Source organism: Salmo salar, chromosome 06, assembly GCF_965601325.2.
Source record: "Salmo salar chromosome 06, fSalSal1, whole genome shotgun sequence".
NCBI lineage: Eukaryota > Metazoa > Chordata > Actinopteri > Salmoniformes > Salmonidae > Salmo > Salmo salar.
In genome coordinates this window covers 35426118-35441211 of record NC_138296.1, presented here as the reverse complement: position 1 = coordinate 35441211, position 15094 = coordinate 35426118, and the positions used below count along the sequence as shown (strand labels likewise).

Here is a 15094-nt window from a genome sequence, read left to right as displayed (position 1 = left end):
CACCAGGCTGCTCGTTATGGTGCACACCTGTCACCATCGTTACGCACACCTGTGGGTCTTCAGACTCACCTGAACTCCATCACTTCCTTGATTACCTGCCCTATATACAGTTGAAGTGGGAAGTTTACATACACCTTAGCCAAATACATTTAAACTCAGTTTTTCAGAATTCCTGACATTTAATCCTAGTACAAATTCCCTGTCTTAGGTCAGTTAGGATCACCACTTTATTTTAAGAATGTGAAATGTTAGAATAATAGCAGAGAGAATGATTTATTTCCTGGGTTAGGGTTTTTGGTAGCATGGCCTTTAAATTGTTTAACTTGGGTCAAACGTTTCAGTTGCCTTCCACAAGCTTCCCACAATAAGTTGGGTGTATTTTGACCCATTCCTCCTGACAGAGCTGGTGTAACTGAGTCAGGTTTGTAGGCCTCCTTGCTCGCACATGCTTTTTCAGTTCTGCCCACACATTTTCTATAGGATTGAGGTCAGGGCTTTGTGATGGCCACTCCAATACCTTGACTTTGTTGTCCTTAAGCCATTTTTCCACAACTTTGGAAGTATGCTTGGGGTCATTGTCCATTTGGAACACCCATTTGCGACCAAGCTTTAACTTCCTGACTGATGTCTTGAGATGTTGCTTCAATATATCCACATAATTTTCCTGCCTCATGATGCCATCTATTTTGTGAAGTGCACCAGTCCCTCCTGCAGCAAAGCACCCCCACAACATGATACTACCACCCCCCAAAGCACCCCCTATTTTTGTTTCATCAGACCAGAGGACATTTCTCCAAAAAGTACGATCTTTGTCCCCATGTGCAGTTGCAAACCGTAGTCTGGCTTTTTAATGGCGGTTTTGGAGCAGTGGTTTCTTCCTTGCTGAGCGGCCTTTCAGGTTATGTTGATATAGGACTCGTTTTAGTGTGGATATAGATACTTTTGTACCTGTTTCCTCCAGCATCTTCACAAGGTCCTTTGCTGTTGTTCTGGGATTGATTTGCACTTTTCGCACCAAAGTACGTTCATCTCTAGGAGACAGAACGTGTCTCCTTCCTGAGCGGTATGACGGCTGCGTGGTCCCATAGTGTTTATACTAGCGTACTATTGTTTGCACAGATGAACGTGGTACCTTAAGGCCTTTGGAAATTGCTCCCAAGGATGAACCAGACTTGTGGTCTACAATTGTTTTGGCTGATTTCTTTTGATTTTCCCATGATGTTAAGCAAAGAGGCACTGAGTTTGAAGGTAGGCCTTGAAATACATCCACAGGTACACCTCCAATTGACTCAAATTATGTCAATTAGCCTATCAGAAGCTTCTAAAGCCATGACATCATTTTCTGGAATTTTCCAAGCTGTTTAAAAGCACAGTCAACTTAGTGTATATAAACTTCTGACCCACTGGAATTATGATACAGTGAAATAATCTGTCTGTAAACAGTTGTTGGAAAAATTACTTGTGTCATGTGCAAATTAGATGTCCTAGCTGACTTGCCAAAATGATAGTTTGTTAACAAGAAATTTGTGGAGTGGTTGAAAAACGAGTTTTAATGACTCCAACCTAAGTTTATGTAGACTTCCAACTTCAACTGTATGTCACTCCCTTTGGTTCCCTCCCCAGGCGTCATTGACTTTGACTTATTGAGCTTGACACTTTGCTATGTTTGTCCCTCACAGCACACACTCCAGACAACTCCTTCATGGGTTTTGTGGCTGAGGAGCTGAACGGCACAGAGAGGCTGAGCATCCAGAGGAACAAGGTGGACAGCATGGCAGTGGTGTACGGCAAAGAGGCCAGCATGTGGAAGGTGATCATATGAATATTAATGTTCAATTTCTACACCACTAATGTCACAACTCAAGCAAGAAAACCATATTGCTGAGAGTGCATTTGACTGACACACCAATGGGCGTATCACCTGCTCCTGTCTACAAGATATCAACAAACGAATGACTTTTTTCCTACTAAGATGTGCAGTCCAGTTGAGGTGGCGTCTCAACATATTTACACAACAGTCAGCAGTCTGTTATACGCTGCAGTGTATTCTGTCATGATGTGATAAATGGAGTGCACCCCACTCCCAGAGACAAGCTGAAACTTGCCTAAGCTATTCTCTCCTATCTGCCAAGCATGACACTTCAATCCGCTAGGTATATGTATGTACGCCCAGAGAGGTGTGAGTGTTGTGGAAGTGGCAATTGTTTTTGTTTAGCGTAAATTCTCCCTCCAAGCTACAGGAAAAAGGCATCACTTATTGATGTGTCTGGCCGCCTCCCCGTAGTTGAATCAGCTGCATTTGTTCTCTCACTCTCTACGCTTATTGAATTCCCCCTCCCTCTGAACAGTTTGAGGTACGGGGTGCGAGGTACAATATTTATGAGTGTGAATGCCATCTGTGTCTGGCCCTCCCTCGACACTGACTACCCCTCACTCCTTTGGCATCATCCTCAGCTCTCCGGTTCACATGCTTGTCAGCTATGTGTTGTACTACAGCTGTATGTCTACAAGGAGACAAAATGACTATCCTTTTATCTCTCCCACTCACTCTCTCTTGTCTTTTCTCCTTCCCACATGGTTTCCTCCTATTCTGCTCTCATGCCATGTTGATGGATCATCTCCAGCTCCAAGTAAGTATACCTGCACTTCCTGTCAATGATTGACGTTTTGAACACCCTCTGAAACGTTGTTTTACATTGAGCCATAGTACGGACTGTCCCTGGTGTTTGGTTTCTCTGCAGATTCCTTTTATAGAGATTGATACTGTTCATGCACAATGAATGTGTTAATGTTCCATTAAATGTGCCAGACAGTTAACTACAATTATTTTGGAATGAGTCAGCAGCTTTAGCTCTTCAGACACAGAAAAAGAAAGATGTTTCAGGTGAATCATCTTTATCTACCATAAAGACACTGGAGTTTTTCTAAAAAGGCCTGAGGGTTGCGTTCATCCTGGTCTATCTGCATCTTCTGCCATCCCCCTGTCAGATCAATAAACTGCTGCCCTATAACAGCTTTAGGAAAATACAAAAGGTGGAGTTTTAATCAATACTCAGAATGCCAGTTCTCTACTAATGATAGTTTTACTTTGTGTACAACATTCTCACCAATATATGTAAATCATGCTCACCGAATACATCTCTATGATCAGTGACCAGTCTGCTGCTGTAGCCAAGGTGAAACCCATGCTTACTTTTCACACTCTATGGCCATTCTCGTGTCATTTGCCCCTGGTGCTGCTGTTGCTTGGTGTAGGAAATCAGATCACCCCTCTAATTGGCCATGCCAGTCTGTATGCACCAGAGGCTACAGTAGCCACTCCACTAATCCTAGTATCAGTCAGTCATACATGCTTCTGTCCACACTGCTCTGCACCAATCAGAAGCTCTCCAGGGTGAGAGGCCTATCAGCCAAGGGGTTTAAACTCTTCTGAGCGATGACCTCCATGCTACTGTAGTCTTCTTAGGTTGAGCACATTCTCCCTTGCTCTTCAGTCCCAGGAGGGTGACACAGATAGTATGGAGGAATCTCTAAGTGGAAGAGGCTGACAGCCAATGTCATGATTAACATGTTTGCCCCTGTCTTGGTTATGCCGGCAACCAACACACTGAACATAACTTTATGTTTGAGAAGAACTTTGAACTCATACAGAATTGGTTAAAAAAAGGAGTTACATTCTGCATATTTGGGGTGGATAGGTAGATTATACTGTGTGCCCAGTCCGTCCTAACCATTTGTTCCATTGACCCATAGGGTAAGGAAAGGTTCCTGGCCATTCTGCATCGCTACATGGATATCCACGGGACTGTCTATTATGAGACACAGCGCCCTCCAGAGGTGCCTGCTTTTGTCAAAAACCACGGCCTGCTGCCCCAACAAGAGCTGCAACAGCTGCTCAGAAAGGCCAAGGTATGGAGGGTTTCAATACCTTTTTATATTATATACTTCAAGTTGCCAGTAAACAGCAGCAGTTTGGTTCATCTTTTTCTTTTCCTCTGTCAAACAAGCTCTTCATTGGGTTTGGCTTCCCATACGAAGGGCCAGCCCCTTTAGAGGCCATAGCCAATGGCTGCATCTTCCTGCAGCCCAAGTTTAAGCCGTCCCACAGTTCCCTCAACCATGAGTTCTTCAGAGGGAAGCCCACTTCCAGACAGGTGAGTGGGTTGTCTCTGTGGTGTCAGTGGACTGTCTCCATACTGTCGAGAAAATGAATGTTAGTCAGTGAATTAGTGCAAGGTAGGCCTCAACCTGACTCGTGTGCTTCTCTGCTCATGGCTGTGTCCATGTATTGTCTGGATGGAGACTGTATTGACTGATATATAGTATTGTGTTAATTCCTCCATCAGGTCTCCTCACAGCATCCCTATGCTGAGCAGTATATAGGCAGGCCACATGTCATCACGGTGGATTTCAACAACTCCCAAGAGTTTGAGTCTGCCATACGTGACATCTTGAGGACCAAGGTTAGTATGCTAATTTCACTTGAGATGATAATATAATATATGCCATCTAGCAGACGCTTTTATCCAAAGCGACTTAGTCATGTGTGCATACATTTTAAGTATGGACGGTCCCGGGAATCAAACCCACTATCCTGGCTACAGAGGACCACATGATTTCACAGAGATAAGCGTGGCTGTTCAGAGACAAATGACCTTTCAGATGTATTATCTTCACTGCATCTCATGTTAAAGAAAGTCTTGAGTATTAACATTACCTACGCATATGATTAATGGTGCCGTGGAGGTATATAATCTCCTCTCCCACAGACTGTATTTCCAGTTGTGACCCACTTCTCTCTCACATTGCTAATTGAGCTGTTAATCACAGGATCCAGTGTAACTGCAACTGCATAGCTGGCTCCTTCCAAGGACTTTAGTCCTAATTGCCTCAGAGATGGAGTTGCTTAGTAGGTAAACTGGGCAGCAGACACCTGGGTTAGTATGGCAGTCTTCCAGAGTGCCCATACTGTCTTCTCCAGGCACTAACCATTTTCTACTGGAGATGATATGAATCTATCATGCTGTGCTCAATCTGTCGCCAGGCCAACATGCAAGGTACGGCCAATTGATCCCCTAACACGTGGGGAATAATGGCAGGTTAAATATAGCCCAGATTTGCTGCTGAGGGAACCAAAACGGAGCATCCACTTGATGTAATGCTGTGGTAGAACACGTGCATGTAATGGGTTAGGAGTGGAGGGGAGGGGCAGGAGGAAAACAAAACAACAAAATAATACAGGACACAAGCACTTCTCATTATGTTGATATACAGTGCATTCAGAAAGTATTTAGACCCCTTGACTTTTACATTTTTGTAATATACATTTTTTTACCCCCCCCCCCCTTTTTTCGTCATATCCCATTACGATCTTGTCTCATCGCTGCAACTCCTCAACGAGCTTGGGAGTGGCGAATCATGACCTGCCAAACCACGCTCCTTAACACCCGCCCACTTAACCCGGACGCCAGCCACACCAATGTGTTGGAGGAAACACCGTTCAACTGATGACCGAAGTCAGGCTGTAGGCACCTGGCCCGCCACAAGAAGTCACTAGAGTGCAATGAGCAAAGTAAAGCTCCCCCCGGCCAAACCCTCCCCTAACCTGGACGATGCTGGGCCAATTGTGCGCCGCCCTAATTGTGCGCCGCCCTATGGGACTCCCGTTCACGGCTAGTTGTGATACAGCCTAGGATCGATCCCGGATCTGTAGTGACGCCTCAAGCACTGCGATGCAGTGCTTTAGACCTTTGCACCACTCAGGAGGCTCCAGACCCCTTGACTTTTTCCACATTTTGTTACATTACAGCCTTATTCTAAAATGTATTAAATAAATTAGTTTCCTCATCAATCTACACACAATACCCCATAATGACAAAGTGAAAACAGGTTTTTATGTTAGCAAGTTTATTACAAATAAAAACATCACATTTTACACAAGTATTCAGACCCTTTGCTATGAGACTCGAAATTGAGCTCAGGTGCATCCTGTTTCCATTGATCATCCTTGATGTTTCTACAACTTGATTGGAGTCCACCTGTGGCAAATTCAATTGATTGGACATGATTTGGAAAAGCACAAACCTGTTTATATATAGTAAGGTCCCACAGTTGACAGTGTAAGTCAGAGCAAAAATCAAGCCATAAGGTCGAAGGAATTGTCCGTAGAGCTCCGAGATAGGATTGTGTCGAGGCACAGATCTGGGGAAGGATACCAAAAAAAAATTGGTAGCATTGAAGGTCCCCAAGAACACAGTGGCCAACCATCTCTGGAGCGCTCCACCAATCAGGCCTTTGTGGTAGAGTGGCCAGACAGAAGCCACTCCTCAGTAAAAGGCACATGACAGCCCGCTTAGAGTTTGCCAAAAGGCACCTAAAGGACTCTCAGACCATGAGAAACAAAATTCTCTGGTCTAATGAAACCAAGATAGAACTCTTTGGCCTGAATGCCAAGCGTCACATCTGGAGGAAACCTGGCACCATCCCTACGGTGAAGCATGGTGGTGGCAGCATCATGCTGTGGGGATGTTTTTCAGCAGCAGGGACTGGGAGACTAGTCAGGATCGAGGGAAAGACAAACAGAGAAAAGTACAGAGAGATCCTTGATGAAAACCTGCTCCAAAGCCCTCAGGACCTTCAGACTGGGGGCGAAGGTTCACCTTCCAACAGTACAACGACCCTAAGCACACAGCCAAGACAACGCATGAGTGGCTTCGGGACACATCTCTGAATGTCCTTGAGTGGCCCAGCCAGAGCCCGGACTTGAACCCGATCAAACATCTCTGGAGAGACCTGAAAATAGCTGTGCAGCAACGCTCCCCATCCAACCTGACAGAGCTTGAGAGGATCTGCGGAGAAGAGTGGTAGGAACTCCCCAAACACTTGTGTGCCAAGCTTATTGCATCATACCCAAGAAGATTGAAGGCTGTAATCACTGCCAAAGGTGCTTAAACAAAGTACTGAGTAAAAAAGGGTCTGAATACTTATGTAAATGTGATATTTCCCCAAAAAATATTTATACATTTGCAAAAATGTATAAAAATCTGTTTTTGATTTGTCATTATGGGGTATTGTGTTTTAGATTGATTAGGGTAAAATCAATGTAATCAATTTTAGAATAAGGCTGTAACACAATGAGGAAAAAGTCAAGGGGTCTGTATACTTTCCAAATGCACTGTACTATACAGTACACACTGAAGGTGAAGAAAAACATGTCCCCTCTTTGATCCAATGTGGGTGAACAACAATACTAATCCCTGTGATATTCACTGGTGTAAAAAGTACCCAATTGTCATACTTGAGTAAAAGTAAAGATACTTTAATAGAAAATGACTCTAATAAAAGTGAAAGTCACCCAGTAAAAGTCTAAAAGGATTTGGTTTTAATTATACCTATAAATCATTTCACATTTTTTATATTAAGCAAACCAGATGGCATGATTTTCTTGTTTTATTATTTTACAGATAGCCAGGGGCACACCTCAACACTTAGAAATAATTAATTAACAGAGCATTTGTATTTCGTGAGGCAGAAGCAGTAGGGATAACCAGGGTTGTTCTCATGATAAGTGTGTGAATTGGAAAATCTTTCTGTCCTGCTAAGCATTAGAAATGTAACTCGTACTTCTGGGTGTCAGGGAAAATGTATGGAGTAAAAAGTACATTATTTTCTTTAGGAAAGTAGTGAAGTAAAAGTTGTCAAAAATATAAATAGTAAGTTAAAGTACAGATACCCCACAAAAAACGACTTAAGTAGTACTTTCTACTATTTTTACTTAAGTACTTTACACCACTGGTGATATTGTAATCAGGTATACTGGTCAGATATGATGAGTATGTATGCAGGAAATGTGGTCGGTTTAGAGATGTACATGTATTCTAAAGCTGAATTCAATTCAGACTCCATGGAGAGCAGTTTTTTTCCTGCTCCTTTTCATTCCATTATATAAAGATGCCCAAAAGGCAAATTGCATTCTGGAATAGCTGATGAGGTGCCAAATACATTTCATTAAACTCAGATGAAATAAACGAGTAAGTGAGCACTAAAAGGAAGTGAATGCTAAAAGGAACCATTTATCAGTTTAAAAGTGGAAGTGCTTCTGAGAGGCCTGATGGTAAACAATGAGATCTCTTTTAAATGGCACAGACATCTTAGGTTAGGTGATGTGGAATGGGAATGCAGTACCATCACACTGATTGAACATTTCCCACTCCAACATGTATCATCATTATTTATGTAATCTAACCCAAATAGGCTTTGGATAACAGCAAAATAGAAAGCATTGACCTGCAGACTTCATCCTTTCACACTGATGACTAATGTGTGTTTACTGCTGCACTGAAAAGAAATGCCTTCTCTGTGCTGTTTTCACTGCAGTGTCACAGCATCTGTTGTGTATGTAACATACGTTCTAACCTGTAACTCTATGAAATATGCCAGCTCTGGAGAAAGTTTTCACATGATCTGGTAAAGGTCAACAGTGGGAGGGTCATCACATCCTCCAGTGAGTTGTTAAAAAGATTCAGACATTCGGTTTAGCAGCTCGTACATAACCTGTGGTCGATTGTCAGCTTAATCCATTGTTTGTCATATTGATGTAGTCAATGTCAATAGAATAATGAAATCAAGTCAAAGGCTGTCACCTGTGATGTATGAGGTCATTGATTATAATATGAAGCAGCTCATAATGAAGCCGTTTGTTACGGAGTCTAGTTGATAGGTAATCGACTAGCCGGACTGTTCCCTGGACTCCGGGTGTAGGGATTTGTACAGTACATGAACAAGGCTATTGAACTTGACATCTGTCTGTCTCTCTTCCTTTATCCAACATATCATACTGAAACACCGTTCACAATTACCTTAATGAATATGTCAGCTTTGATTAACGGTAAAACGTTGCAGTACTATTATAGCTGTGGTGTTGATGGAGGTCTAAAGCCGATGGTGTGTGACGGTGTATGATTTCCTTTCTGCAGGTGGAGCCATATCTGCCCTATGAGTACACCTGTGAGGGGATGCTGGAGAGAGTGCATGCTTACATCCAGAACCAGGTGGGTTTGTGTTGCCTACACTGGCCTCCATTACCCTGGAGATGGTGCAGCCAACCTCATCCACATTTACTTATGCACAGGCAAGATGAAGTCACACTGTACTGTATACATATAAAAGAGCTCATTTACACACACACACACACACACAGTCCTGTTTAACTAACCTGTGGGGACACACAATTCAGTCCATTCAAAATCTTATTTTCCCTAACCCTAAAACTAACCCTAGCTCCAAACCCTGAACCTAATCCTAACACTAATTCTAAACTTAACCCTAAACCACCTAGAAATAGCATTTGACCTAACATAATGTCCCCAGTTGGTCAAATGTTTGTTTGTTTACTATTCTTGTGGGGACTTCTGCTTCCCACCAGTATAGTTAAACACATCCACTCACACACACACTAAAAGCCTTTTAATATTTCTTTGCACAATTACACACATTGTCATGCTCCAGTATGTTCATCATGCTGAGATGATTTGTGCGGTGCATGTCTGGTTAAGGCCGTGGCAGTGGGAGAAAAGGGGAAATTGGGTGACCTATGCCCAGCTCTGATCCACTCCCCCATCTGTCCATCACACACAGAGTAGTGTGCTCAGTGGGCTGTGACTGACTGAGACTGCCCGCCTGGCATGTACGAACCCAGACTCCCAATCAGCGACAATCCTTCTATCCTCCTCCGTGGGCAACACTGACCCCATGATCCTCACAGATTCTTTATTTAGAATTTTTATACTGCTTTCTCATGACACACACACACACACACACACACACAGACTCTGGATGAGGTGTGTGACAGCTCGCCCTGTTTTCCTGTTGAGCAGTAGCCCAGGGCTGGGGGGCCGTGGTGTGGAGGAGGCCTGGTTATTGCAGCAGGGCGCTGGGAGCCTGTTTAATAAACCGGGCTGGGGGTCAGAGGAAGATGTCGCAGAAATATTATACCCTGTTCCTTATGAATAGGCCCAACTGCTCTCCCAGGGTTGATTCCTGCCTGAACCTCATTTCATTATTGGTGGCATAACTGTATTATAGACATGACGATAGTTCAGTGTTACATTCAAATCTCCCTACCATCATATCTAAGCCAATATGACACCAAATCAACTTGATTGGAGGTACTCAACACACTCCCCGCCTCTTGTCATGAGCCGTTACTGAGAACCACATAGCAGAGTATTTCTTGCGCCTACCTAGCTAAAATTTAGACGTCGGATTAAAACGAGACTATTGCGTCCATAAAGCGACCATCGGGATTTAAAAAATGCCAGATTGACTAAATGTGTAGGTGTAACAGTTTTTTGTCAATTTATAATTTATCGCTCTCACGTGCTTAATTATGTTGTATAATAATGTTGCATAATCACCTTCCAGTGTAAAAACCTTGGAATTTAAAAACAAGGTTTTAATTGAAAATAGGCATTGGTCTGAAGCTGAAAAAATAAAGGAAATTCCCATGAGCACCACATTGCCCATTTCACCCATGCTCTACCTAGGGTTTCCAGCACACAGCTTCAACCTACTACAGTAGCTATGTTGTTCTTCAGACTATGTGTAGGCAGGTTGCTTAGGATTCATACTCTTCAGAGGGATAATGGACTTTACAGTGTCCTGCTATCAAAATTATGTATACTGGTATGTGTGTATATACAATACCAGTCAAAAGTTCTGACACACCTACTCATTCATGGGTTTTTCTTAGTTTTTACAATGTAGAAAATAATGAAATAACATATGGAATCACGTAGTAAACCAAAAAGTGTTAATCAAAATAGATTTTAGATTATTGATGACAGCTTTGCATACTCTTGGCATTCTCTCAACCAGCTTCACCTGGAATGCTTTTCCAACAGTCTTGAAGGAGTTCTCACATATGCTGAGCACTTGTTGGCTACTTTTCTTTCACTTTGCGGTCCAACTCATCCCAATTGGGTGGAGGTTGGGTGATTGTGGAAGCCAGGTCATCTGACGCAGCACTCCATCACTCACCTTCTTAGTCAAACAGCCCTTATACAGCCTGGAGGTGTCTTGGGTCATTGTCCTGTTGAAAAACAAATGATAGTCCCCCTCAACGCAAACCAGATGGGATGGCATATCGCTGCAGAATGCTATGGTAGTCGTGCTGGTTAAGTGTGCCTTGAATTCAAAATAAATCACAGACAGTGTCACCAGCAAAGCACACCCACACCATCACACCTCCTCCTCCATGCTTCACGGTGGGAACCACACATGCAGAGATCATCCGTTCACCTACTCTGTCTCACAAAGACATGGCGGCTGGAAACAAAAATCACAAATTTGGACTCATCAGACCAAAGGCCAGATTTGCACCAGTCTAATGTCCAATGCTCGTGTTTCTTGGCCAAAGCAAGCCGTTTTTTCTTATTGGTGTCCTTTAGTAGTGGTTTCTTTGCAGCAATTCGACAATGGCCTGATTCACGCAGTCTCCTCTAAACAGTTGATGTTGAGATGTGTCTGTTACTTGAATGCTGAAGCATTTATTTGGGCTGCAATCTGAGGTGCAGTTAACTCTAATGAACTTATCCTCTGCAGCAGAGGTAACTCTGGGTCTTCCTTTCCTGTGGCAGTCCTCATGAGAGCCAGTTTTATCATAGCGCTTGATGTTTTTTGCACTTGAAGAAACTTTAAAAGTTATTAATTTTACGTATTGACTGACCTTCATGTCTTAAAGTAATGATGGACTGTCGTTTCTCTTTGCTTATTTAAGCAGTTCTTGCCATAATATGAACTTGGTCTTTTACCAAATAGGGCTATCTTCTGTATACCCCCCTACCTTGTCACAACACAACTGATTGACTCAAACACATTAAGAAGGAAATAAATTCCACAAATTAACAACGCACACCTGTTAATTGAAATGTATTCCAGGTGACTATCTCATGAGCTGGTTGAGAATACCAATAGTCTTCAAAGCTGTCAAGGCAAAGGGTGGCTACTTTGAAGAATCTCAAATATAGAATATATTTTGATTTGTTTACTGCATGACTCCATATGTGTTATTTCCTGGTTTTGATGTCTTCACTATTATTTTACTTGTGTAGAAAATAGTAAAAATAAAGAAACCCTTGAATGAGTAGGTGTGTCCAAACTTTTGACTGGTACTGTATATTCATATTATTCCAGGAGGCTGGAAGGCAATGTGTATGTCATAAGAGCTATGGTGATGCTGCTTTTATTATTCTGTCTAAATCAGAACGTATAGCTAATAAATGAATTTATAGTTCACAGCTGAATTAATTAAAAAAATATATATATATATTGTCACACACAGGATAGGTGCAGTGAAATGTGTTGTTTTACAGGGTCAGCCATATTAGTACAGCCCACCTGGAGCAAATTAGGGTTAAACCTTGCTCAACGGCACCGACAGATTTTTCACCTTGTCGGCTTGGGTATTTTGGTTACGACCTTTTGGTTACTGGCTCAACGCTCTAACCACTAGGCTACCTGCCGCTTCAATGCTGAATGTAGGCTACAGTAGAATTGACTGATGAATGTAATGCTGAATAGCCAGATTGTGTAGTTATTCTGTTGTATTGTACTCGGCAGGAATTCTGTGCACCCGAAGCTCCATTTCCCTCAGCGAATGCATCCAGCAGTTGGCCAGGCAGCCCCCCCAGCCCCTTTGTCCTGCTGCCCAACTCCAGTGCCCTGGCCTGGGCCTCCAACATCAGCACTCCCCCCTCATGGCCCCCGCTTAGCGCCCTGAGGCTGCTGGCCTCCCTGGAGGGCCAGTCATGTATAGATGCGTGCCAGAGCGCAGGCCTGATCTGTGAGCCCGCCTTCTACCGCTTCATCAATATCAAAGAGGCCTTCAGCGGGTGAGCTGCTGCTGCCTCCCTCCACCACCATGTGATCACACCACCATCTGTTACACAACATTACATCTTGTAATTTAACATTTAGCAGATTCTGTTATACAGCACGATCACTGAGGAAACAAACAATGAATATGTGCATCTTAAATTCTTCTGAATATCCTCCCTCATTCTAATGCACTACCCAATGTGCTTTGGTGTAATGATATTGATAGCCATTTATGAAGCCTTTTTTTAAACATTGATTATAATGTAAATCACATTACTTAATATGAATAATGATATATAAAGAAATGTATCTCTGGTGTTTCTGCCCAGGCTGGAGGTGCAGTGTGAGGGGGTGGAGGCTGAGATCAACCACATCTTCCCAGCCTTCTCAGTGGAGAGTAGTGAGTGTGGCCTCCAGAAAGACCGTCTGCTGTTCAGCTGTGCCGGGGCCAACACCAAGTACCACCGCCTCTGTCCCTGCAGGGACTACCGTAAGGGCCAGGTGGCGCTGTGCAGGGACTGCTTATGACTGTGACCAGCACCTGGGGGAAGATGACCGGCCACCCCTCCCTCAGCCTTGGCCATCCCAGGGGCCCTTTCTATAGGTGGGAGGGACACTGAGGAGGATGGCCTTGCTGGAGGTCACTGTGGGTGACACAGAGGAACCGGTAGGGTCGGTCACCATGGGGTAGAGGAGCAGCTGTACAAAGATCACTGCTGGTATCATTATAGCACAGGGGGGAATGCTTCACGGAACTGGACAGCTGGATAATGTTAAAGTAAGAAAAATGAGACTCCCTACCTGCTGCTCTGACCGGAGGCTCAGTGCATTGGCAATTCTGAAATTACTAGAATACCCGGTCGCCAAACCCACAAAATGGCTGCCAAACAAGACGTGTGGCTGACATGATGCATCTCAGGGAAATGCATGATTGTACTGTACCCTGCTAAAGTGATGATGCTGCTATAAGGTGAAAGTTTTACAATAGTCTTTATGGACTACATTTGGTCCAACAACAGGAATGTTAGGGGGATGGAGTTATGAGGAACACAGAAATGAGGGGATTCAAAATTATATCCCTGATAATTGTATTGCAATGCTATAGTTGCTAATATCTGCATTGCTTCAAGTGACATGCAGATACTGTATGGAATGTAATGTTCTGTGAAATACTTTGATCATAATGCAGTTGGGATATTTGTACAGTAGATGCACTACTAGATGTAATATTTTCCATGTCTCATACATTAGTATATTTGTACATACAAGTGTTGATTAATAAAAAAGACAATTGAAACATTCTGGTACAACTCTTTTCTGGTACAACTCTTCAACTCTAAAACAAGTTTAAGAGTCAGGTTACGTCTTGAGACATGAATGAGTCTGTAGATTTAGAAAAGCAATTGAGTGTAAAGCTGTCATCCATCTTTTTTGGTCAATTTCACAAAGCCAAATGGAAGAGAATGTTCTAATGACTTCTTTCAGAGCTGGTGATTTCTTTGCAGGCACTGTTGGCTTGGACTCATTTAGTTCATGGAGTGGTGCCTAAATACCCACAGACAATTCGTGAGAAGGTTGCCAGAGTGGGTGGAAGGCTGCGTTTAGATGGTGCAGATCTCAGAGTGAGTTCTGTTCGGACGAAGAGTAGTGTTGGCTTATCCATGGCTCTAGGTGCAATAGATCCCACCTCTCACTCATCTCACCACAACCAGCAGCTCTACAGTTCTTTGCCCTCTTTGTCTGTCCGACTTCAGGATTTTCAGTCTTGTAGACACCAATGATTTACTGAAGTAACCGTCAAACACAAACTTATACTTGCCATACCCCAATACCATGATGAGACCCAGTAAAGTGAGTTTGCAGGGGAGCTGGTCCATGTCCCAGTCTGTCTCTGAGGGAGATTGAGCTGGAGGTAGATGTTGAGAAAGCCCATATACTGTAGACAATCATTCAATTATCCCTTTGCAATCAACAGGGTTGATAGCCCTCATCAGCATTTCCCATTCCCTGACCTGGGTGTAAAATGAACGTCATCATTCACTTGTTGAGGCTGCCAATAATGTACTCGTATTCATTTACATAGATTTTGATAGAGGCACCAATATGGATTTAATGAAGGAAACTGACAGAGACATTTCTACAACATCTGATGTGAATTTTACGATTCTTCCACTGGTATAGACAAGTAGATCACTCTTTCATAAAACACATGGAAGAC

At 43.1% G+C, this 15094-nt stretch overlaps 1 protein-coding gene across 1 annotated transcript in view; it reads left to right on the top strand.

Moving 5' to 3' along the window:
• LOC106601405 (alpha-1,6-mannosylglycoprotein 6-beta-N-acetylglucosaminyltransferase B) overlaps positions 1-14173 on the top strand; it is a 76391-nt gene extending 62218 nt beyond the window's left edge. Inside the window, exons 11-17 of the mRNA XM_082976506.1 lie at positions 1680-1810; positions 3754-3909; positions 4008-4154; positions 4347-4463; positions 8976-9050; positions 12619-12890; positions 13206-14173. Coding sequence (XP_082832632.1) covers positions 1680-1810; positions 3754-3909; positions 4008-4154; positions 4347-4463; positions 8976-9050; positions 12619-12890; positions 13206-13404 — 1097 coding nt within the window. The 3' untranslated portion in view covers positions 13405-14173. The remainder of the gene's footprint in view (positions 1-1679; positions 1811-3753; positions 3910-4007; positions 4155-4346; positions 4464-8975; positions 9051-12618; positions 12891-13205) is intronic.
• Positions 14174-15094: the final 921 nt, after the last annotated feature.